Genomic DNA, 26,099 nt, shown 5'->3' with positions numbered 1-26,099 from the left:
CAAAAACTATATCAAAGGTGTATCAAATGGCATGTATCAAAATAGGGCGGCCCAGCTGGCCAGCATTAGAATTGGAACGCTGATTTGATACAGTGACATATTTGATACACTTTTGATAAATGTATAAAATGTGTATAAAATGAAAGGATAAGAATTTCAATGCTAATTTGATACAGTTTAAATTGGAACCCTGATTTGATACAGTTACATATTTCATACACTTTTGATATAATTATGTATGAAATGTGTATGAAATGAAAGGATAAAATTTGAACGCTAATTTGATACAGTTTAAATTGGAACGCTGATTTGATACAGTTACATATTTCATACACTTTTGATATAATTATGTATGAAATGTGTATGAAATGAAAGGATAACAATTTCAACGCTAATTTGATACAGTTTAAATTGGAACCCTCATTTGATACAGTAACATATTCGATACACTTTTGATATAAATTATGTATGAAATGTGTATGAAATGAAAGGATAAAAATTTGAAGCGCTAATTTGATACAGTTTAAATTGGAACCCTGATTTGATACAGTAACATATTCGATACACTTTTGATATAAATTATGTATGAAATGTGTATGAAATGAAAGGATAAAAATTTCAACGCTAATTTGATACAGTTTAAATTGGAACCCTGATTTGATACAGTTACATATTTCATACACTCTTGATATAATTATGTATGAAATGTGTATGAAATGAAAGGATAAAATTTGAACGCTAATTTGATACAGTTTAAATTGGAGCGCTGATTTGATACAGTTACATATTTCATACACTTTTGATATAATTATGTATGAAATATGTATGAAATGAAAGGATAAAAATTTGAACGCAAATTTGATACAGTTTAAATTGGAACCCTCATTTGATAGGGTAACATATTCGATACACTTTTGATATAAATGATGTATGAAATGTGAATGAAATGAAAGGATACAAATTTGAACGCAAATTTGATACAGTCTAAATTGGAACCCTGATTTGATACAGTAACATATTCGATACACTTTTGATATAAATCATGTATGAAATGTGTATGAAATGAAATGATAAAAATTTGAATGTTAATTTGATAGTTTAAATTGGAACGCTGATTTGATACAGTTACATATTTCATACACTTTTGATATAATTATGTATGAAATATGTATGAAATGAAAGGATAAAAATTTGAACGCAAATTTGATACAGTTTAAATTGGAACCCTCATTTGATACAGGAACATATTCGATACACTTTTGATATAAATTATGTATGAAATGTGTATGAAATGAAAGGATAAAAATTTGAACATAAATTTGATACAGTTTAAATTGGAACCCTCATTTGATACAGTAACATATTCAATACACTTTTGATATAAATTATGTATGAAATGTGTATGAAATGAAAGGATAAAAATTTCAACGAAAATTTGATACAGTTTAAATTGGAACCCTCATTTGATACAGTAACATATTCGATACACTTTTGATATAAATTATGTATGAAATGTGTATGAAATGAAAGGATAAAAATTTCAATGCTAATTTGATACAGTTTAAATTGGAACCCTCATTTGATACAGTAACATATTCGATACACTTTTGATATAAATGATGTATGAAATGTGTATGAAATGAAAGGATAAAAATTTGAACATAAATTTGATACAGTTTAAATTGGAACCCTCATTTGATACAGTAACATATTCAATACACTTTTGATATAAATTATGTATGAAATGTGTATGAAATGAAAGGATAAAAATTTCAACGAAAATTTGATACAGTTTAAATTGGACCCCTCATTTGATACAGTAACATATTCGATACACTTTTGATATAAATTATGTATGAAATGTGTATGAAATGAAAGGATAAAAATTTCAATGCTAATTTGATACAGTTTAAATTGGAACCCTCATTTGATACAGTAACATATTCGATACACTTTTGATATAAATGATGTATGAAATGTGTATGAAATGAAAGGATAAAAATTTGAACGCTAATTTGATACAGTTTAAATTGGAACCCTGATTTGATACAGTAACATATTCAATACACTTTTGATATAAATTATGAATGAAATGTGTATGAAATGAAAGGATAAAATTTCAATGCTAATTTGATACAGTTTAAATTGGAACCCTCATTTGATACAGTAACATATTCGATACACTTTTGATATAAATTATGTATGAAATGTGTATGAAATGAAAGGATAAAAATTTGAACGCTAATTTGATACAGTTTAAATTGGAACCCTGATTTGATACAGTTACTTATTTGATACACTTTTGATATAATTATGTATCAAATATGTATGAAATGAAAGGATACATTTCATTTGATACTTTTTGATACATTATCTTGGCATTTGATACACTTTTGATATGTATAAAATGTGTATGCAATGTTAATTTGATACAGTTTTGATACATAAAAGTGTATGAAATGAGGGTTCCAATTCAAAGCCTTTTATTTCATACATTTTTCATACGTATCAAAAGTGGTGTATCAAAAGTGTATCAAATTTCAGCCAGGGTGATTTCTATATTCTTTGTTGCTATTAGATTTAAATGTAAAAAAAACCCCCGAAAAGCATGGAACTTGCTGAAATATGAAAATTGAAATTCAACACTACATGATCAAATATTTTTATATCAAAAAGTTGAGAACAAAATCCACCATTCATCATTTATTTCAAGAAATTGGAGATATGTCAATTTGAAACCAATTTTAGCTATGAAGTCTTATGGTAGTGAACTTGCCTTTTCATTGAAGTTTTTTTTGTTGTTGCTTTGAGCTGAGATGAATATACCTGCAGCTTGTTGTTCCAACTGAGTTCATCAATTTAGATTTGCCACTAGTTTTTTATACTTTAGTTTTCAGTGCTGTTTAATTTAATATTTTGCTATGTGTATACTATTTAAGAGCAGTTTATCTGCTCAAGACATTCAATTGAAATGGATATATACTGTAGTTGTAGGCACTTTCACAGTAAGGGGCATTCGATGAGAGAAAAAATATGGGGTCAATTGGGGATGAGAGCTTGATTTTGGGCATTTGGTGAGAGCAAAATGTAAAAAATGTGGGGTTGTTGGGTGAGAACATGACCTTTAAAAATGGAGTCTTTGGGTGAAAGGTGAAACAGTATGTCACACAGAAACCTTGAACATTGAATTTGTAGCTCAAAATGGCTTCATGTAGCTTTGTTTTTCAAAATAAGTTTTAAAAATCAGTGATAAATGAAAGTTGCTGTTCAAATTGAAAAATAAGAGAGTCTTTTGGTGACAGATCAAATGGAAAAATAAGGGTCTTTGGGTGACAGAGCATGTGTTCAAAAACAATATGGGGTCTTTGGGTGACAGCGACATTGAAAAGTGGGGTCTTAACAGCCCTACATACGCGTCACCTCCAAGTGGGAGTGACCCCCGGCGAAGAAACCACTACTCCCCATTCGTCTATGATGAAACATAGCTCAATTCTAATCATTCATTTAGTCGTAACTGGAGATAAAAAAAAAGAAAAAATTCACTGTTTTACCAATTTCTTGAAAAAATCATCAACGACTAAAATTTGCTCAATTTTCACTTTTTTGTTTTACTTTAATTAATCATAGATCCTGGAATAATAAAATGGTTGGTTATAAGAATGAAACATGACTTTTTCAACTAGAATTACGCAGTTCGTAATTAAGGTGGCCCCCACACATAGGTGTTTGTAAATACAAATAATATGCAATATGCAAATAAGCTCATTAATATTCATAAATTTGTAAATAACATGACACTAAACTATACAGCACATCAGGCCACCATTTCCAATCCACAAACCAAGTTAGGTTGATATTAATGAAAATGCATGCCAAAATAGGCAAATGAGACATGACACAAATCTATATATCAAACCACCATATCCAATATACCAAGTTTGAAGTTCATCGGCCTTTGCAATTAAACTGCGGAGTGGATTCATGAAAATGTACGCAAAATATGCAAATCAGATGATTAATGTTCATGAATTAAATATGAAAATAACATCGGACACAAAACTATACAGCACATCAGGCTAACATATCCAACCACCAAACCAAATATGAAGTTGATCGGTTATTGCATTTAAGCTGCAGAGCTTTTTAGCCCGAAAACACAGCCATGTTTTGGACCAAAATATGATAAAATTGCAAAAACTTTTGCACGCTTTGAGCGCACTGGCTTTTTACATAACAAAATTCATTGGGCTCAAATTGTCTGAAATTGAAATTGTCCACGTTTGCGCAGCATATTCCCTAATGGAATTGGAAGAAAATATGCTCGTCTACCTCTTAGAGACTGTGTAATAATGATAAGCCCTGGTGGCAGGGTAAAATGGGGGGCAAAAATGTTTGGTGAACTGAAAGGGTGGGCAAGCAATTTTGGCAAGCTGTGGGGAAAGCGATTTTTGGCTCACATTCATGGGCGCCTTTTAAATAAAATGCCTAAAAGGCTTAAGAAACCAGTATGGAAACGCTTAATATGCATATTTTTCTGCTCGCTATGCTCTTAATATATTTAAGGTTTGCAAATTGGGATCCAAAAAAATGTTTCATGTGCAAATGGGAGGGGGGGGGGCAAAGATTTCTTGGCAGGCCGAGATGGGGGCAAGCAATTTTTGGCAGGCCGAGAGGGAGGCAAGCAACTTTTAGCACGCAATTTGGAAATTTTACCCGGGGCTCTTAAGAGACCTTGTGTATAAAAATCAAAGATGTGGTGGCAGACTTCAAAAAATCGATTTTCTTTATACATTGCACATGGTTAGACATTGAGTCAACATGTATAAATTTGGTTAAAATTTTACCTCTTCATCTATGGTTACCATGGTAACGGCCAAAATATGAATTGACCCAATTTTCACTATTTTTACCCTTTTCACAACTGGAAAAATGCTTAAATATTAGGTCATATTTCTGTATGAAGAACGTGAATTAAAATAATCTTCTCCCATACAATGAAGTATCCATCCTTGTCCTTTCCAAAAATGAAGTAAACAAAACAATTAATTATTTCAATATGGTAGATACCATTTTGTAAAATAGGGTGTTTTTCATTAATTTAATTATGAAAAAATGATCTTTTAAAAATAGCGTAACCTCCAAAGTGGTGCTTTTTAAAATTATTTTTTGCAGGGTAGGTAGATAAGGTATTGGTCTACCTATCTATAGAAAAAAAGTTCTGGTAATTGTTTTACTGGAGAGCAGTGTTGCCAGAAACTTTGAACTTTTTAGGATTGTTGACATTATAAGGTAGTGTGGAAAAATATGGATTTTGAGCATTTACTTTCACTGAAAATCCTGATTAGGGTTGATAATGTACCAAAAGAAATTGGCATCAATACACCGTAAAGTGAGACACGATTTGATAATATTTTAATGACAGTGTTGCCAGAAAAAAAGTCTCAGTGAAGCTGTTGCTCATCTTGTTATTACCTATCATACAGCTATGCTGAAAAACGGCCAAATAGACCAGGTTAAAAATGAGCTAGGTCCCACACATGAAAGGAGAAACTGAGGAACAAGAATGTATAAGGTAAAAATCCTGTATCCTGAAAACTTTCCTGTGAGGGCACTTTTTTTTCAAAATGGCTGCCAAAATCCAATGAAAAGCAATTATGCTCTTAAAATAGGCGGATAAAAGATAGAATTTGTTAGATTATGGATTTGTATTTATGAAAGTAATGTATAAATAAGTCGGTATATTAATAAGAAGGTACCAGGAGGTCACAGTTGGGGCGCTTTTCAAAATGGCCACCAAAATTCAAAGAAAAGCATTATACGGTTACCATAGTCAATTATGAGGTATAATTGACCAGATTTTGGTTTAAGAATTGATGTCAGTAATGTAACGCTAAATTAAGATTTCAATAGGTAGCTACCAGGAGGTTACAGTTGAGGACGCTTTTCAAAATGGCTGCCAAATCCATATATATGGTACACCGTCACTTAAGAGGCATAATTGAACTGAATTTGGATTAATATTTATCAAAGTACAGTATAATCAGCCACAAAGCCTCAGATAATGTTATTGAAAAAAATGTTTGAAACATTGAAATAGTTGTCTTTGATGTAATCATAGTCTTCAATCATTGTCACCTCTAAGTTATCGTTTTGAGGGTGCAAAAGAACGAGTCACCAAGTCAAGATGACCACGAAAATGTCCACAGGAATAACAAGCGCAACAAAGAGACTACACAGTTTCTTCGATGAAGCTTTATTTTAAAGCAATATTTATTTCAGTTTTTACTTCTCTGTACTTTTCATAACTTGTATTTTTGTTCCTTTTCTTTTAAATCAAAGGCACACACAAATTAGCCATTTACCACTCTCAAACCAGATGTCTAGTCCGTGTTGTTTTGAATAGGCCAGTGTGTCACTTTTTAACTTTGCTTCTTGAAGTTACAGCAGAGGCAACTGGCATTGCATGTGCCGTTGACCCGATGACTTTAGTCAGGACATTTACACCTACCAGTCATGTATGAGGATTTCGCTTTTGCCAGTAGGCCTATATGCAAGACAATTGATCATTGTTGCATTTTTCCTTGACATAAAGCATCAAGTATGTTGAGAGACAAACAAGAGGTATGACAATAATGACATCCAAAGTTATCGCCAGGTAATCACAGTTGTCTTGTGATTTCAACAGTTTCTTTACCAACATTGAGAACAAAGCAGTCTATTGGTGTCAAAGAAGGAAAAGGTTTTAGCAGACTCAAAGTGCAGCTATCTTCTTTTCAGAGAATGCAACGTTTTCACAAAAGAAGATATATATGACCTATATGCGCTTTGATTTCAGATAGGCTAGATAATGAAGAATAATTTTCTTAATGTAGTGATATCGATGTGAGTGATCTAGAAGATAAACACACAATAAAAGAATTCAGTGAAACCAAGAAGAGTATGAAGTAAATATCCTGCCCTTTGTCAATAGTCAATACATAGGGACAATTCTCTGGTGGTCATTTTGGAGATTTGGTGATCATATTAGCCATCTTGACTCGCTATATAGCACTTTGTAGCTCGCTATATAGCACTCTGAAACACTTGCTTAGAGGTGACAATGATCAAAGACAACTATTGATTGATTCATCAAAGACAACTATTACATTCTCTTATCAAAGACAACTTTCTTTCTTAACACTTTTATCTGTGGCTTTGTGGCTGATATCATGCATCTCTTTTTGGTGGCCATTTTGAAAGGCAACCTCAACTGTGACCCCCGGTATCTTCCTATTATTACATTGACTTAATTTTACTGTACTGGGATCAAAATTAATTCCAAGATCTGGTCAATTATACCTCTTTTTAAGTAACTGTTTTAAGTTTAACGGTGTACTATGTTGGTCCGACATTTTGAAAAGTGCCCTCAGCTGTGACCTCCTGGCACCTTCCTATTAATATCTTGACGTATATTTACATTACTGCTATCAATGCTTAACCAAAATCTGGTCAAGCATATACAGTGGCGTAGCACCAGTTATCATATGGGAGGGGGCACCAACCAATATGGGTGGCAGTCCGTTTTTTGGATTCTTAAAATTCAGATCGATTGGGGGCCATGTAACCCCGTGCCCCTATGACGTTACGCCACTGCAATCATACCTCATAAGTGACTATCTTAACCATATATATGCTTTTCATTGGATTTTGGCGGCCATTTTGAAAAGCGTTCCCAACTGTGACCTGTTGGTACCATTCTATTAATACCTTGACATAGTTATACATTACTTTCATAAATACAAATCCGAAATCTAGTCACTTTTATCTTTTATGCGACCTTTTTAAACGTATAGTAGCTATTCATTGGATTTTGGCAGCCATTTTAAATAAAGCGCCCTCACAGGAAGTTCTCAGGATACATGGTTTTTATTTTTACCTCATAAATTCTTGTTGCTCATGAAAAACTGGTCCAGAAAAACTTTGTGAGAATGTTTCCTTTCATGTGTGGTAACATTTTTAACCTGGTCTAACTCTTATTTTATGGAAAAATACCTATCTTTATGGCAACACTGTTTGTCTATATTAAAATTACCAGAACTTTTTTTATTTATTTGGGTACAGTACTATCTAGTCCAGCCACACTGAAAAATATAACATATAAAAAGCACCACTTTGGGGGTTACAGCTCATTGAATATTGCTATATTTCAGAAAGTCAAAATTACGAAAAACACCCTATTTGAAACAATGGAATATCCCAAGTAGGACAGACTGTTTGTTAAAACAACTGTATTTTTAGAAAGCTTAGATGTTGCCAATTATGTCGTGGAACTCTCAAGGTTTACTTCTATTTTTCCTTTATATGGTGAATCCTGAAACTTGTTATTTTTTAGCCTTGTAAAAGTGCGAAATAGTCTAAAACCGGTCATTTTGATGTTTTGGCCGTTGCTATGGTAACGAAGGTGCAGTGATGAAATAATTTTGATTTTTGTAGACTTTGACCAAAGTTGCATCCTGATATAAAGTAAGAAGAAATTCCATTTTTTGAAGTCTGCCAACTATTTTTGATTTTCTTTGATTGGTACGCAATACTACTCTTAATTATTTCAGAGCCCCTAAATATTGTAATGCTTCATGGTGAGTTTTATATATTGTAATAATAAGTTTTCAATTCCTGTTGTTACTAAATTAAATAATGTTACTTGCACTTTTGCAGTCTGTGTTCAAATCCTGGGGTTCAAATGTACAAGATAAATAATAATTAAAAAGTTCACGCATGTCAATATTTTTTACTTTGATAGATTTGACATTATTTGTTTATAAATAAATATTTTTACTTCCAAATTCTGTCTGCCCAGTATACATGGTTAATATGCAAGGACATACGAATGTCTTGGCACCAAGGTCTTTCCTGGCAAAATGTTGTTCCATGTTTATTTATGATCACAATGACCCAACACTCTCAATGCCAAATGTAACCAATTGGAGCTCAAATTTGACCTCAAATTGCAGAGTATGAGTTTTTGTGCTCAATACATTCAAAGGTCATTTTATGAATGTACAAACATTCTGTGGTCAAAGAACTGTGTCCTGATTTATGAGAAAGTTTGAGATTTAAGTTTGAGATTCTGTTAATACATGTACAAGCATAATATTCATGTACCAAGTATGTACCAGACATACTCAGACACAGGTCTACGGACACATACTAGTAGCTAGTACATGATAGTAATCAAATAATTTTATTATAATTTGTATCATTGTTGTAACTTTATAGTTTTTAATATTACAAATTGACAAAATCGTCTGTTGTATTTCTTGCGGGATTTAAAAAAATTTCCATTGTTGTATTAAATTGTTTTTTATCTACCAATTATTTGATATCAGATTGAACTAAATGTGATAACAATTATTGAAATATGCTTGACAAGAATGTCCCCCTTCTCAAACATATTTTAAGTTATATTCCTCTTTATTTTAGCACAATTTTGGTGTAGCAAAGAAATGATAAAGGTCTTCAACAATTGATTTTGAGTGTACTGTTTCCCACCTGCATCCAAAATTGAGAATTGCTAAATGTTGAATTATTTAATTTTTATTTGACATTTTCTCTGTTAGATGACATTTTAATAACATTCATTTGCTTCTGACCGGGCTTAGAACACCCCTGCATTATTATCAATGTATAAAATTGCAATAAAATTAAATCTGCAGTTCCAAAATGTACTGTTGATATTGGGCTGTGACCACTTGTTTCAAAATATAGAAAATAATACTTAATTAGCCCTAATATTAGGCCAAATAAAAAAATAAACATGTTTCACGTCCCCTCCCGCTTCCTTTTTTGAGGTTTTCTCAAATAAATTTTTATGGGCCTCCTCCTTTTCCCAGGCATCATTGTATGTACGGATTGTACGCTAAAACAGCTCTAAGTATGGGTATTTACACCAATTTTGCGATAAAAAATAGAAAATAAAAAGCCCCCTCTTCCTCCTTTATTTCGAAAACCCGGACGTGAAACATGTTTTATTTTTTACTTAGCCTTATAAGTTACCTCATGCCTTTTTAAAATGTTAAACAGTAGACCTAACTCCTATCTAATGCTAATACGTGTTAATGTCCATTTCCACAACAAAAACCTTAACTGGCTAAATATTAAAATGTGACTTTTATCGCTAGTTATGCACATATCAAATGCAGCCCCGGCCCCTGGGGGCCCGGGGATGGTCCGGGACTTGACATCATGTGACCCGGGATTTGACTCAAAATGTGTCCCGGGGAGCGGGTGTTGGCAGGACTGGTATAAGAGTTGAGTCGGCCAAAACCCGGAAATTGAGCTGGGACTTTACCCGGGCGAGGGCCGGGATTATGTCATAACGTACCCGGTGTTTTCCAACCAGTAAAATGGACCGTGAACATGGCCGTGGTTTGCTAGTAAGGATGCTCTTCATTTATGGGCCGGGGAATCCTATCACTTGGCCGTTCTTGAGCCGTGGATGTATATTAATAATCCACTGAGTCGCCACATTAATGTAACTGTTCATAAATTATATTAAAATCCATTCCAAAAACAAAATCATGGCTGTAGTTTCAAAATTTTGCAGTAGGGCATGTATCTGCTATTTAGCGGGGCTCTAAAGTTAGCATGTTTAACCAGACCACATTGGCTTCTTGACATGCACATATGCAAATGAGAGCCTGCTATACGCTTATTTATGCCAAATGAAGTTGGTCTCTATTTTTTACGCTAAAGTGTTAAAATATTTTAAGTTTTTGGCCTACACTCAAAAACAAAACTGACCGTGATAAGAAAAGAATCCATGATACTTTTGTGACATCTGAGATCGACTGCTACATGGCCATAATACTTAATGGAAGACTATACTACATATATTTAGTGTACATGTTCTTTATAAATTCTCGAGCTGTATTTTTCTTCTTTAAAAAAATAATTATATGTGTATATTATAAAAATTGCCGCGATTGTAAGATCCAGGCCTATATCCGATGCTCAGGGCGGGAACTTGGGCGAGAATACCCGGGGTTTGCAGCGGCTTGCATCGGATGTTCACCCCGGGAGGGCCGGGGATTGGCTGAGAGTTTTGCCCGGAAGGGTCCGGGACTGGCCGGGTGTTTACCCGTGACTTGAACTTTTTAACCCAAAATCCACGGCCCACGACCCGGCCATCCCCGGGTCCCCAGGGGCCGGGGTTGCATTTGATAAGTGCATTAGGATTAGGATTTAGCTAGCCAGTTCCAATCTAAAATGATATCATTCTGCTCTATTTCCTGGGCTCAATTTTGCACATTACTGATTATTTTGATTTCATGAACATTTAAAACACAATATTTATACTGAATATCATTCAGCAAATTTGACCATGAACAGGGATTTACTTTTACTGTGTGGTTTGTGTGTGTATTAAAACCACTAAGAATAAACTTGTTACCTCTCAGATTTAATTATGATCTGCCCTTGCCTGTATAACTCATTCTCAGTAATTTGGGGTTTATGTTCGATTTCAGTTGAAAGATTTTGAACTATGTCATGAGAAATGAGGCTGTATCCCAGGTTCTAGATGTCAATTAGCCGCAGTCTGTGGCCCTCACGGACTTAGCGAGCAGCGAAGCGCGAGAAACCGAAAGCGCCAGAAGCGAGACGTTCAATCGAAGCGTCAGCTGAGCGACGCTGTTAACCTCTCTGGATAGTATACTAATAGCAACAGAGCCCGAAAGTAGTGCTAGATGTCAATCAGAGATGGGTGGGGAACATTTTGTCCTGAGATGACCTATGTAGCTTGTTGCAAAAATTAAATCACAGACCTAGAGGTAGTGCCATAATGGTCCTGGGGGAGGGAAAATTGGGTGGACAAGAATTTTTGGCAAGTTAAAAGGGGGAAGCACTTTATGGCAGGGGGGGTGGGTCAAGCAGTTTTGGGCACACATTCATAGACATTGCAAATTGAGATCTAAAAAATGGCTTGTGCAAAGGGGGGGGGATTTTTAGCAGGCCGATAAGGCGGGATCTTTTTTGTCACGCCATTTGTAAATTTTACCCCCTTGGGCGGGGGAGGGGGGTCATAATAACTGTGTTAAATTTGGTTGGAATTCCACACCTCTCAGGTAAAAAATTACTGGATTTGGAATGGTTCGACTGTTAAATGTGCTTGGAATTCCGAATTCTCCTCCACCTTTTCCACAAATTCAGGTAAAAATGGTTGGATTTGGAATTGCTTAAACCGTTGAATTTGGTTGGAATTCCAAAATCTTCCACACCTTTTCTACCATTTTAGATAAAAACGGTTGGATCTGGAATGGTTCAAATGGATCAACCACAGGGGGTGTGTGGACTTCAAATGGAATAGCCCAATATCTCTGTACACCCCCTGAGAAAATAGTCTAGCGATGGTACATACATACATACATACATATATCGATTTATATTGCGCCTATACAATTTTAGCTCTAGGCGCATTACAATAAGAGAAAACAAAGAAAGAAATAGCAATAACAAGAAATGGATCAAATTGGAAAAAGATGGATGGTAGGCCAACTGATATCGAGGACGAGAGCCCGAGCTTGATTTTACTGTGCTCAGTTTTTACCATAAATACTATTATGCTCCTGCAACTGTTGGTGGTTCATGAGTAGAAGGTTTAGGGCCTACAAGTTATATTTCCAGGCTATGACAGAGCTAGAGGTATAATACTTGAGTTACAGAAGATATAAAATTCTGATACCTAATTTTCTGTCAGTTTCTTGCTTAAATATGTACTTATAAAAAAACCCAAAATAAATGAATTACTCAAGCAAAATATGACCTAATTGTTAGAACAAATAAAACAAGAAAGGTGTTTTGCCTTCCATTGTGTTGATGTCATACTGCACTATTACAATTCCCAAAAGTGCTGTTATGACACCAGTGGCGTAGCTGCCGGGATGGCCCTGGCAAAATATGCCTATTTGGGCCCCCACCCCCTAGCGCTATTTGGGCCCCCGCCCCCTAGCGCAAGGAAAAAGGAGAGAGAGAGACGGGAAAAAAGAGAGGGAGAGAGGGAGAGAAGGGGAAAAGAGATGGGGAATCCATACGATATGCAATACCATACAATTATTATCAATAAGCCTGGTAAAAATTATCTATTTGGGCCCCGCCCCTAGTGCAGCGAAAAAAAAGATAAAGGAGGAGAGAGAGGAAAAAGATGGGGAGAGAAGGGAAGAGAAAGAGGAAATCCATAGGTCTCGATATCTAGTGCCATACGATTATTATCAATATACTGGACAATGTACTTGACTTCTTGGAGACAAAGAAATAGAAATCTATCGAAATGTTGATTTCACAAAAGCACCTATAGGAACAGTATATTGACTAAAATAGGCATAAATAAAACAATAAAATGGCCAACCCCCAAAAAAGTCGAAAAAGATGGTCAAGAAGGCTGTATCCGACATGTTTCTTGCATTGCATGCCCCAACCGAAAATTGGATGATTTAGTCGTTTACCTTGAACACCAGCCTTAATAACTCTTATAAATCTGATGAGATTGCTACCCTAAATAAGCAGATGGAAGACCTGAAGCTGGCCGACGAGATGGGGAATTATACCACCATCTGGAAAATTATACACTCGCTTTCTGGGAAGAACTCAAGGAAAGGGATGAAAGTCAAAAGAGAGATGGATCAGCTCCAACCAGTGACCATGAACTGCTTGAGGAATGGAAGGAATATTTTAGCTCACTCCTTAACAACGACAGTGGCACAGCAGCTTCAGAACTTCCTGCACCAGCTGTTGAAGATCTTCCTATTATCACTGAGCCCCCAACTCGTGAAGAAGTAGTCAAAGCAATAGCAGCCATGAAGACCAACAAGGCAGCAGGATTGGACTGTGCTATAACTGCAGAATCACTTCAGGGATGAGGGGATAGCATGATTGATATGATTCTCGAATTCTGTATGGAAGTATTCTCAACGCTGACACCGCCACGTCAAAGGGTTACGAATGTAATCATTCCTCTACCAAAGAAAGGTGACCTCTCTCTCATGACAAAGTCACAAACTACTGTGGTATTTCGCTTATGTCCATTGCCGCAAAAGTGTACAACAAGACCCTTCTGAACCGGATCTGACCCCACATTGATCCTTTTCTGAGAAACAACCACACTGGCTTTAGAGGAGGATTATGGAAGGCTTCAGGAGTACCAACTTCCCTTAACAGTCACTTTTGTGGACTTCAAAAAAGCCTTTGACTCCATCAACAGGTCCGTCATGTTTTCAGTGTTGCGGCATTATGGAATACCAAAGACTCCAATAGTGCCGTTATGGTAGATGGCAGTATCTCAGAGCCTTTCCAAGTAACAACTAGAGTGCTTCAGGGTGATGTGTTGGCACCATTCCTGTTCATTATCCTGGTAGACTACCTTCTGATGAAATCAACTTCTGGAATTGACGCTGGAATTGTTTCCTACCCACGCCGTCGGTCAAGTAGGTATCCTGCCAAGATGCTGAATGACCTGGATTTTACTAATGATATTGCCCTGCTGGAATCTTCCATAGACCGGGCCCAGTCACAGCTTCCTAGGACTGCAACTGCAGCAGCAGATCTAGGCCTTGTCATCAGCGCACCTAAGACAGAATATATGACTGCAAACTGTAACGCCCAACCAGCACTTGAAGTCTATGGTAGTACCATCAACCATGTCACAGACTTCAAGTATTTGGGTTCCAAGATGGGCTCTAGTGTTGGAGACCTAAAAAGAAGAAAAGCACTAGCCTGGGCAGCTTTCTGGAAACTGGGGCGCCTTGGGAGAAGCCCGTCCTTGCCAGTCGAAACACAGATCAAGCTGTTTCAGACAACGTGTGTTACTGTCTTTCTGTATGGGTGCGAGTCATGGGTAATTACCAAGGACATGGAAAACAAGATCAATGCATTTGCAACAACTTGCTACAGAGTCATGTTAAACATCAAGCGTGTGGATCGGATTCCAAATGAAACCATCTACAACCTGACCAACACCACTCCACTGGTTGCCAGAGTCAAGATTCATCAAGTCAAATTTCTCGGCCATATACTGCGTCTTGAAGATGGGAGAATAGACTATGATATGTGAGTTTTGTTGGTGTGAGGACTCTGATTGTGGTATAATTCAGGTTGTGTCTTGTGTCATGCTGAGTGGTGTGTGTGAGCAACTGTTGTGAGTGGTTATGTGCCCTTCCAGTGTGCTGTAAGTGGATGTGCTGTGCAAATGTGTGTTGTGAGTAGTCTGGGTTGGATTTCTTGGGGTGGATTATTAACTTGTACTTGTTTTGCTTTCATAGGGTTTGTGCTATAGGGTTTGCTGCAATATTTTGTTTATTTATTTTGTTGTTCACTTGCATTTTGTCAATTCTTTATTGGGTATATTATATATGTCTTTTAATGTAAACTTTGCTGTAATTTAGCCTGCGGGCTACAATGCATTGTGTTAATAAACCATAAATGAATGAATGAATGAATGAATGAATGGCGAGCCTGTGAAAGAATATGCGCTTTATATTCCACCACATAGGAAGAGGAAACCGGGACGGCGCAAGCACACTGTACTTACAGTATGTCCAGCACCTCCTGGGAGATACTGAAGGGATGCTGCAGCTAAACAAAATTGTTTCGCTTGCCCAAGATCGCATAAGTTGGAGAAAGCTTGTAGTCGCCTGCTCCGCAGCCGACTGATGATGATGATGAGTCATTTACCATTGAGCTATTTCAAACACGGATTTACCATTAGACCAGATGGGTATGGGTCCAGGCCCCTGAAATAGCCTAAGGTATGTTCCCCAAAACACCATCTTTTGGACCGTAATATGGTAACATTGCAACTGGCCTTGACCATGTTCATGTAAAAATGTACCTTCATTTTGGGCCAAAATTGGACATTCTTAGCGGCGCTTCGATGCGCACTTTAACCAGGAAATTAGCAAGAATTATGGCCAAAATTCATTTCTATTAAGACAAAATTAGCTAAATTTTTCTTGTGGAGCGCACAATTCTTTGAAAAAGTACGTAATAACCCAGTTTACCATGGCCACTGTATTGCCAAATTTAAACTTATTTCCTTTGTTTTTTATTTTTCTTTGATATACTCCCGGTATTTGAAAGTGTACTTTTCTTTGAAAGTACACTTTCTTTTCGATGGGGGTGCATCGGTTTTGTTTGGTGGATTTGGGCCACCGCCCCATACAGGCTTGCCCCCCGGAAAAAAATCCCAGCTACGCCACTGTATGACACACTCCTTTTAAGCCTTACATAGGTTTGATCATGCTGGTGTTCTAAATATAAACAATTTTAAACAAATCAGCTGGAATTTGAGCATTTTCCCAATTTTCCAGCGGATTTGAAGGAAGCGAATGTCTTCCATAGGGTCCAGCTGGAATTTGAGCATTTTCCCCATTTTCCAACTAGATTTGAAGGGAAAGCGAATGTCTTCCATAAGGTCCAACTGGAATTTGATAATTGTTCCCATTTTCCAGCCGGATTTGAAAGTAAGGCAAATGTCTTCCATAGGGTCCATCTGGAATGGGAGCATTTTTTCCCATTCCAGCCGGAATTCACATAAATGCCAATGTCTTCCATAGGGTCACCAGTACTAGAAATTAGGAGCTGCTGGAATTAGAGCTATTTTGTCCATCTTCCAGCCGGAATCTACAAAAATGTCAATGTCTTCCATAGGGTCTTTATAGACTTCTCACTCATATATTTATTGATTTGTTATCTGGCGTAATTTAGACCAGCCGGAATTGTACCAAATGTTCATACCTCCTGCTGGAATCTATGCTTAAATTGCCAGCTGGAATTTGAGCTTCTCCCATATTCCAACCGAATTGAACTTTTTGTCAAATGTCTTCCATAGGGGGTGCGAATTCAACTGGAATAGCCCAATTTTACATAGCAACAAGTCATACTAAAGAGATGTTGTGGTACCTATGTTTTGGTAACTGTTTAATAAATCATGTGTGGTTGGGCAGCAACCAGCTAGGCAAGCCAATAGACCTAGTTTATGTGATGCATTCATGTGGACTTGATAGTCTCTTTGTGGGCAAAAAGCAATTTCTTCTTTTTTTTAAAATCTCAACATTTTGGTTAAAATATTTATAGGATAGAAATAATCCTGAATCAAAATTTGACCTGTAATTGGGCAATTTTCTTATATTGCTGAAAATTACAATTAATTTGGGGTTAATGCCTGCATCGGTTGTTTTGAGGTATTGTGAATCATCTGTGTCACATTTTCTTAGTTTGAACTTGAAAACAAAATACAATTTTAACTTTATTTTCTTACAGTTTCCATGTAAAAAAATGGAACAGCCAATGACGAACATTATAGCACTTACTAGAGTCTAGCGCGCAATCATTTGATGGCCACATATAGCAACCAGTGTAAAGTTAAAATGTTCATGCGCATAACATGTCATGCATGGATGTCATTTAAAGTGTATTTATGTACTTTATCACATAGCATGTTCATTATAAGATCTCATAATCTGCATTTGTGAGTTCGCTTGTTTCCAAATAATAAAAATATTATTCAAATGTGCACATCATGTTTATTCCTGAGGTTATGAATGTAGAAAAATGAAACTGAAAGCTCAAAATTTCAGTTGAATCAGAGATTGAATTTGCGAGTTATTCATAATTACAAGTATGAAAAGGCCCCAAAGAGATACAGAGTGGTAAAAAAGTTGTTAATTTCTTTCACCTTTATTGTGGACAATTCATGATACAAACTTTCTTTTAGTCTCAAATGAAAGCTAAAGCTTAAGCTTGGGCATTATTAACACTTTTAGTAATTTTGTTTGTTTCTTATCCATGCAGGTTTCAATATTTCTCAAAGATAGAGTACAAAATTCCAATGGCAAATTTGTATTACCACTAGGAGGACAGATTCCATATGGGGCAGAGATTCCTGGCACTATCAGGTAAATACAAGGCAAATCGTTGGCCGTATCACATTCTGACATATTTGCAAAATACGCATTTCGAGAAAATTGAATTTGAAAATTTAGTGATTTTCATTTGCTGCATAATCTTGATTGTCGATTAAAAGCTGGTTAAAACCCTGGGGTTAAAATCAATGCAAATATACCATATTTTGAATGTAATTCACTTATCACTATCAGAGTCTAACTTATTCTGCAAAAAATCAATATTAAATAAAATTACATTACTATGTGAAAAAGGCTAATGTCAGTTTCACTGTTCAAATGACAAATATGTTGTGCAACTACCTCAATGTTAAACAGTTGTGCAAATACGTCACTATGTGAAAAGGACAAAACAGCAATTTTACCATGCATTGGCAAAGTCGTGCAAATATGTCACGCAAATACAATGTACGTCACTTTATGAAATGGCAAATTCTTCCAATTGCAGATACGACATACTGGGCTTACGCAGTATAGATGATCGGCAAATACGTTGTTATGTGATAAAGACATTTCATGGTTTTGCAAATACAACATAATTTAATCATTAATATCTTCCTAATTAAGCCACTTTGAGGCCTGTTTTTGGTGAATATATTAAGTAGAACATAACAAACTCAATTTTCTCAAAAATGTTAAAAGTGTCGAATACGTCACTGTGATATGAAATGTGCACTACCAGCCAAATTAATGGCTTCTAAGAACTATTTTGATTGGTTACAAAGTGGGTTATATCATGTATTGAACCAATCGGAGATATGGTAAGAATAGTCAGTAAGGCTGCATGACGGGGATTATAATTAACATCGCTGAGAGATCTAAAAGCACTATTTCAATTGGTTACTCAGGTGATTATATCATGCAATAAACCAATCTTTATCTCCCTAAAGGTTTGGGACAGTTTGGTAACTGAACAAACCTTATACTAGCATCATGCATTTATAAAGAGAACATTGTTAGGCAGTGACCAAATTCCGGGTACCTCCATCGGGCCTGAATTCACTTAACATGCTACCCCAGGGGTCATTATGTAATGTTTACAAGTCGTGTCCTAGTTCTGAAAGCTGCGTGAAAAGTTTAATGGCTTGGAAGTTGAGGTGTCCCTAGCTACAAAATCCAATTCCAAGAGGTTAGAGTTCATTTCCAGGGATAACTAAACAATAATTTAAAGATCAAACAATGTCAAACAATATCTTTACAAGCTGTTGTTTACATTAATTGCATCTTGTTCATAGGCATGGCATAGAGTTCCAAGGTCTATCAGACAAGTGTGGGATTTATATATTGCCGTGAATGGCATCAATGAGCTGTGAAACCATCTCTGCTAAATAAAAATACATTTTAACAGCTTCAAACCAATCTTTTTATTTCAGATATTTCAATGAAGATGGTAAGCAGACAAGCACATTAGAATTCCATGTCAACGGCAAATACCTAGCATCACTAAATGAAGGATCATCAGAGGTGAAAGGAGACAGAGTAACCAAATTGGGCACCAATATGTACAGTATAGTAAGACCTACAGATACCAACATCAGTGGTTCTCCACCTAAGGTCCCTCCTGCCACTGCTGAAGATGTAAGTCAATGGAATGTCCATGTTTTGATCAAGTGAAATACATGTTTTTATTTCATTATTTTGTATCCAGAGTAATGTTATGGTTGTTTGTTTTTTTGTTCATGATTTACCATCTTACATTCCGTGATTACATTTGCACTCAAATTTGCACTAAAAAAACCTAAAATCTAACTGTCACTAAAAAAATCTGAAATCTAACTGTCACTGATTTAAACATTAAAAGCCCATTCAGTGATTCCAATGAATCCCAAGCCTCAGCACACTTCACAGATTGTCGCTGACCACTGCGGCCCCACATCATTCCATAAACAAACAAACAAACAAATTTGCAGCTTCAAGAGCGCATACTTTAGACATTCCACAAATTGACCTTCGCAACCATGATCAGCTCCCTGAGTTTCGTACGGGTTACAACGAGACAATTAGCAGTAACTTCCTTGTCCAGGGGAATTTCAAGCTAACTCAATTTTCCATAAGAGCATATATATGGTCAATTCCAGCTTAAAGCGGACAAAATTCTCTCTATGTTAACTTTCCACTTTAAAATGTCATTAATAAAGGAAATCACGTTATTGATGGAGCATATCATGTCACGTCCAATGTGCTCTCTTTGTGCATATAGGCCTTTACTAGCAAGTCATACCAGGGGACAAGTTATGATAGCTTAAATGAATTGGCGTTACCCACTAATTCAAAGATAAAGCACCATATATGTCATTGAATGTCCTTCAATCAAAATGAAATTATTACCGTTAGAAAGAGCGTTTGCATGATCTCTCATCATGTGTAAAACGATTGAATTCCACCAAAGTTTGTGGACTCTAGAGGCCATTAAGTCAATTTGGCTAATAATTTTGTTACCCACGTATTAAAAATAAAATGATCGTTCTGAAAAATGTTAAGTGAATATGCCATAAATGACTATATCATGAAACAAAGTTTCGTTCTATAATTCTGAGGTCCAAGTGATTATTTTATGCAAATACGTTTTACCCATAAAATTCCATAAAATCAAATTTGACGTTACCCACGTATCAACTGTTACCCACGAGTCCAGCAAATATAATTGCCATAACTTAAATTAACATTTAATGACTTTGGACACTGAATTTAGTTTGACAAGCGCTTAAAATTGTAAATCGTAAAAATACGTTCACCGCTTTAAAAAAGAATCTACGACGGTTTAAACTTTTGTTACCCACGAATCCCGAATAGATGCTAACCTTGAAAAATAAGGAGATTGTTTATTTTAAGTTTACATCAGCACATATTCAAGCGATGGGTATGCTATAATTTTGACAGTACTTACAGTTTATACACCTAAGAAACGCATAAACCCCAAAGCGGTACTATAGTACTTATAGCTTTACCACTAATTTGGTGTTACCCACGAATCCAAGGATTTACTCAGTAAATTATATGTTTCTTATGCATCTTAACATTTTGAAAACATGCGAAATAGGTTCCAAAACAGTCCTGTTTAATAGCGTCCTCTTGAAGGTATACTGAAGCTGCATCATGAAGTTTTGATTGATTATCCTAAATTACCATTTTTTGGGTAAATGCAATTGGTTAGAGAAACAGGAATCATTGAAACACAATGGAGGAATAACCGCATGGTGGTTTCCAACCTTCTGTAATATTTTCTATTTTGCAGCTTACCAATACATACCTTCAAATATGTGTTACCCACGAACATTTTGGTTGCCCACGAATCCCTACTTAAATTATAGTTAACAATGTATTGATAGTGTTTTAGTTCATAGGAACTGTCAAACACGAGTTAATAGAATATTGCTGCATGAAAATATGGAATGATTTTACTAAAATAATAATATAAAACTGTTTGCTCTGTCTATTTAAATTTGGCAACTTCATTATTCTCAAAATTTTTATACCCAAAATGCCATAATGATCCATTCTAAATATTCCATGTAGTCTGTATTTTGATTAAAATTCATTTTAGTGCCATTGCAGCCTGAATTATTGACATACGGAAAAGTATTTTTTATTTTTATTAAAAAAAATTAATAGGAATTGCTATTTTCCAGACGCTGTTACCCACGAATCCATCCGAGATCCGCATCCTGCGACGAGATACAAAATCCAACTTTATATTTATATGAAGCATTTATTCTAATCTTTGAAATAATACAGTAATGTTAAATGACAGCCACTTTGGAAAGAGTTAGAAGAATTGACACAATCTTAACTGTACACCTGGTTCTTTCTTAAAATTTGTAATAACCAAAATATTTCTTTGTAGATATATGTAATAAAATTCTATTTTACGTTCAAAGTCTTCACTGATTTCTAGTGTATATGAGTCACACATAAAATATTGAAAGATATTAAAGAAAGTGAAATTTGATGGCGTACAACAGGTGAAAAATGCTTGAATTAAGTGGGTAACATGCATATCGCATTTAACACTTTATTTGGTCTAGCAAGAAAAGTTATTTTTCAATCCGATGGCACTTCCACCTGATGATTCACTAGACATGATCGTCTCATTTGATAAGTCTAGAATTGAAAAGGAAAACATTTTCAAAATGGCCCCCAGAGAGAATTTTGGCCCGCTTTGGCTGGAATTGACCATATACTAAGCCACCGCCAGGGTTTGAAACCTGCAACCTCTCGCATCATAGTCGAATGACATAGTCACACCATAGTCAAATGACATGAACTATGCACATTCCACACAAATTTCTAATGTGTGTGTCCTTATCAGCCAGAGTTTACAAAGTCACCACCCCCAAACACCCCAGTTGATCTCATGAGTACTTTACATTTTACCAAACAGAGTTAATGATTAATGATGATCATTTTAAAACTATAGTTGATCAAATCCACAAAGGAGCACACCTTATATGAATTATCAATGAGTAAAGACCACTGCTAAACGAAACTGGGCACCCAAGAAATGAAGAAAACCAAGCTTCAGATGAACATAAGAACAAGTCATTTGTGATCTCAGTGGCAGTTAAGCCATTGGAAGCTATAGCTCAGATTTGAGCAACTAATGGATATTACAAAATACCACAAAGTTTGTAACAACCATGATGTATATATTTACTGCTTATTCATCATACAGGCCTCAGCAAACCCCAATCCAATGGTTAAAGCAGAACTGAATTTATTAGCTCATCTAATGGGTGCTGTAGAGAATAAGAAATCCGAAAAATCTCTCAGGGTCAGTCTATTCAACACAGACGAAGAAGAAGAGTGAGTGCAATTTTGTTTCTCTATATTTAAGCTTATTACATGTAAATTATTTTAGTAGCTAATTATAAAGGTACTTAATTAGTTAATAACAATTTCAACACTTGAATTCTTGATAATGCACTTTCATTTGGGGTATATCATACTAGCAATCGCTAGGAGTGTAGCGGTTTTTTATGACATCACTTGCATCGCTGATTGGAATAGCGCGACTGCCGATATCTAATCGATAAGTCGCTAGCTTGCCCTAACATTTGCAGCAATTGGACTATTCCATTTAAAATCCACACTACCCCTGTGGAAGATTTTGGAAACATGTTCCACAGAGGGAGTATGAATTTTAAATGGAATTAGCACATTAGGCAGCTCCATTTGAATTTCATACACCCTCTGAGAAAGATTCAACCTGAATCTTCCACAAAGGGAGGATGAGTTTCAAATGGAGGTGCTAATTAATGTGATAATTCCAGTTGAAATTCACACTCCCCCTGTGGATAGTTTTTCCAAAATCTTTTACATGGGTAGTGTGGATTTTAAATGGAATAGCCCATTGCAAGCTGCTAGCAATTGTGTAAATGCTACCAGTGTTTGTGATGACTAGTGATTTGTGAATCGCACGCTGTGAGTGCTTGTATGATATGCTCTTCATCATTTTGCTCTCATTGTTTTGGTAAGTTTGCACTAGTGATGAAATTGCCCACTCTGTATCAAAGCAATATACAATGTATTAAGAGAGTTCTTCTTTTGTCAAAACCAACTTGCTGACAGTTTTGTCAGTGAGCCACTGACTTTATCAAAGCTTGGTGTTGTTGTGTTGATCCAACAGCTGATGACTGGCGGGAAGTTATGTCACTTTCGGTAGCAATGTTAGTCTTGCTAGCAGTCTTCAGAAGAGGATCATATACGTGACTTAGGTTGTAGACCCCCTCGTCTCGTTCATTACTCCCTCTGTGTAGACCCCCCTCGTCTCTGTTCACTGACGAAACTGTCAGCAAGAAAAACTAGTAAGTTTTCTTCAAACTGGTTTTGACAAAAGAAAAACTCTTAATTCGTTCATTACCAAACCTGATGAATTTGTTTCAAGATATATACAATGTATTTTACTTGTCTGAAATGTGCATGATTCTGAAAAACTGTTTCCTATGATAAAAAGTCACTTAACAATCACTCTTATTGTCTTATTCAAACTTGTGTGCATGAAATTTGTACATTTTACAACATACCATGTTGACTGTTTTCCTTCAGACAATTTGCTGCTTCTCGACCACCACCGGATGTCTACGATATGAAGGTTATTACGATAGATGCATCAAAGGTATGTTTTATATCTGTCATCTCCCAAAGTCTAATGTTCATAAAGCAGTCCTTGCCTTATTCAGTATGTAAACATTCATGAAAGTTTATCTGTGTTGGTATAATCAATGATTCAAATTAAAAACTTTTGGTCAAAACTCAAAAAAGTTATTCAAACATCCAAGTCTAAGGTCAAAAAGTTCACGACCTGATGATCATCATCACAGTCTCGGGCTCACTGATGAAAGATGGAGTAACCATCTGAAAATTCCAAGAGGTATGGATATCTTTCATGTGTTTGGATCAAAAGTTCTAAATTTTAAGCATCAAAGGTATGTTACAAACTTGAGGTGTGTCATTTTCTTTTGAATGGGGGTGGGGGTCATGAATAACAGAAAATGTCAGTGACCAGAGTCAATATTTTATGACCCTCCCTTGAACATTTTTACGGAGCACCCCACCCCACCCTTCTGCATACACAAACCCAAAACAAATTATTCACAAAATATCAAGAAATGGACTATTCCAGTTAAAATCCAAACACCTCCAATGTATTTCAAATGGAGTTACATGAATGGATGATTCCATTTGAAATCTCTACCCCCTGTGTAGGCTAATTCCAATCAGCCGTCTACACTTCGCATGTACTGTGTATGCTTCGTAGTGACGACTGATTATCTTACAGCCCATATCATGACGGACTTCTGAAAACTATTCAGTGCGACTTTGGTTGTGCGCCAGAAGCGACTGACTAGCGGCGCCCGTGTGCCGCGTCGCTGTACCGCGCCGCTGTGACAAGATCGCGCTCTGCACTTCTAAAACCAACAAACTCGGTCAAAAGGTCAATTTGGACACAACTGCGCATGCTCTATGCCACAGGAATCCTGTTGCAAAATCCGTCACTTTTTTTCCACATAGTTTTCTCAGTCGTCAATCCAGACGGTTGACGACTGAGGGCAGCAGTCTACCCCCTGTGTAGGAGATTAAAGGACATGACCTTTCCAAAGAAAATGGCAGTCCCCTTACAGTCTTGTTAATCAGTTCAAGAATTTCAATCACTTAAAAAAAATCATTTTCTGCTCTAAAACTACTACATCATATTATTCTGCTCTAAAACTACTACATAGCTAGCTGCTCCATTGATTTGTGTACTTACAAAATTGGCCATGCAAAAATGCTTTTTCTCATCACAGGAGCAACTAACTTAAAAAAAATACAAGCTTGGATGGTTGAAATTAGCCATATGCCCGAGACTGAAATTATGACTGGAAGAAAGTATAGATATAGGTTGACCATTATTTATTCTCACAACTGGACCTACCTCGAAACAAAAGTTTTTTGACATCCACTCCATCTGCCCCAAAATTCAAATGGAGAGAGCAGATAACTGGATATCAATTTTGCTTCCACCGAACCGGGGACCTCTTGCACTAGTGTCAAAGACCTTAACCACTTGACCATGCTGATGCCTTGTGTCCCTATACTGCGAGAATTGTTTAATGTTTATGTGATTTCTGTTCTCATTTCAGGTAAGAACAAGTGATGAACTAGATAAAATCATGAGAGACATGTCAGTATCAGATTCAACAGCAGATGACGACCTTCTAAGTCTAATGGACAATGCAGCGTAACCCTGGTAACATGTAAAAATGTGTGAACATTGTGAAATGTGTTGATGTTTTGAATTTGATGACCACAGTACTTGGATCAGGAGGAAGAGGAGTACCTGCTTTTGTTTATACAGGGTGAGCAGATCAGAAGTATTTCTACCACTATTTGGGTAGCGGTGATAGCGGTGACTTCTGCAGTAATACATATTTGCCACAAGAAAAACTGTGTTTGGTTGCCAAAATTTATTACAAGTTGTAAACATAATTAAGTGCCACATACAGTGAGCCAAAAAATTAAGGTACCAGTTATGTTCACCCCCTGTAAATCCTAAACAAAGACAGGTATGTCATAATTGGAACCAGTAGCCAATATATGCGTCTTGTAGCTCGAATTTAAGACCTGATTCGTAGAAATCGTTCAAGAATTAAAGACACAACATCAAAAAACCCAAGGAAGATGCCAATA

At 36.0% G+C, this 26,099-nt stretch overlaps 1 protein-coding gene across 1 annotated transcript in view; it reads left to right on the top strand.

Annotated features, from left to right (window-relative positions):
* Window positions 1–25,800, top strand: part of LOC140157126 (protein OSCP1-like) — a 55,884-nt gene extending 30,084 nt beyond the window's left edge. Inside the window, exons 5-9 of the mRNA XM_072180204.1 lie at window positions 17,821–17,924; window positions 19,304–19,508; window positions 22,603–22,733; window positions 23,976–24,045; window positions 25,553–25,800. Of these exons, the coding sequence (XP_072036305.1) occupies window positions 17,821–17,924; window positions 19,304–19,508; window positions 22,603–22,733; window positions 23,976–24,045; window positions 25,553–25,654 (612 nt within the window). The 3' untranslated portion in view covers window positions 25,655–25,800. The remainder of the gene's footprint in view (window positions 1–17,820; window positions 17,925–19,303; window positions 19,509–22,602; window positions 22,734–23,975; window positions 24,046–25,552) is intronic.
* Window positions 25,801–26,099: the final 299 nt, after the last annotated feature.

The sequence above is a fragment of the Amphiura filiformis genome, chromosome 7, assembly GCF_039555335.1.
Source record: "Amphiura filiformis chromosome 7, Afil_fr2py, whole genome shotgun sequence".
NCBI classification, from domain to species: domain Eukaryota; kingdom Metazoa; phylum Echinodermata; class Ophiuroidea; order Amphilepidida; family Amphiuridae; genus Amphiura; species Amphiura filiformis.
The sequence above is the reverse complement of the archived record's forward strand: the minus strand, read 5'-3'. Positions and strand labels throughout refer to the sequence as shown.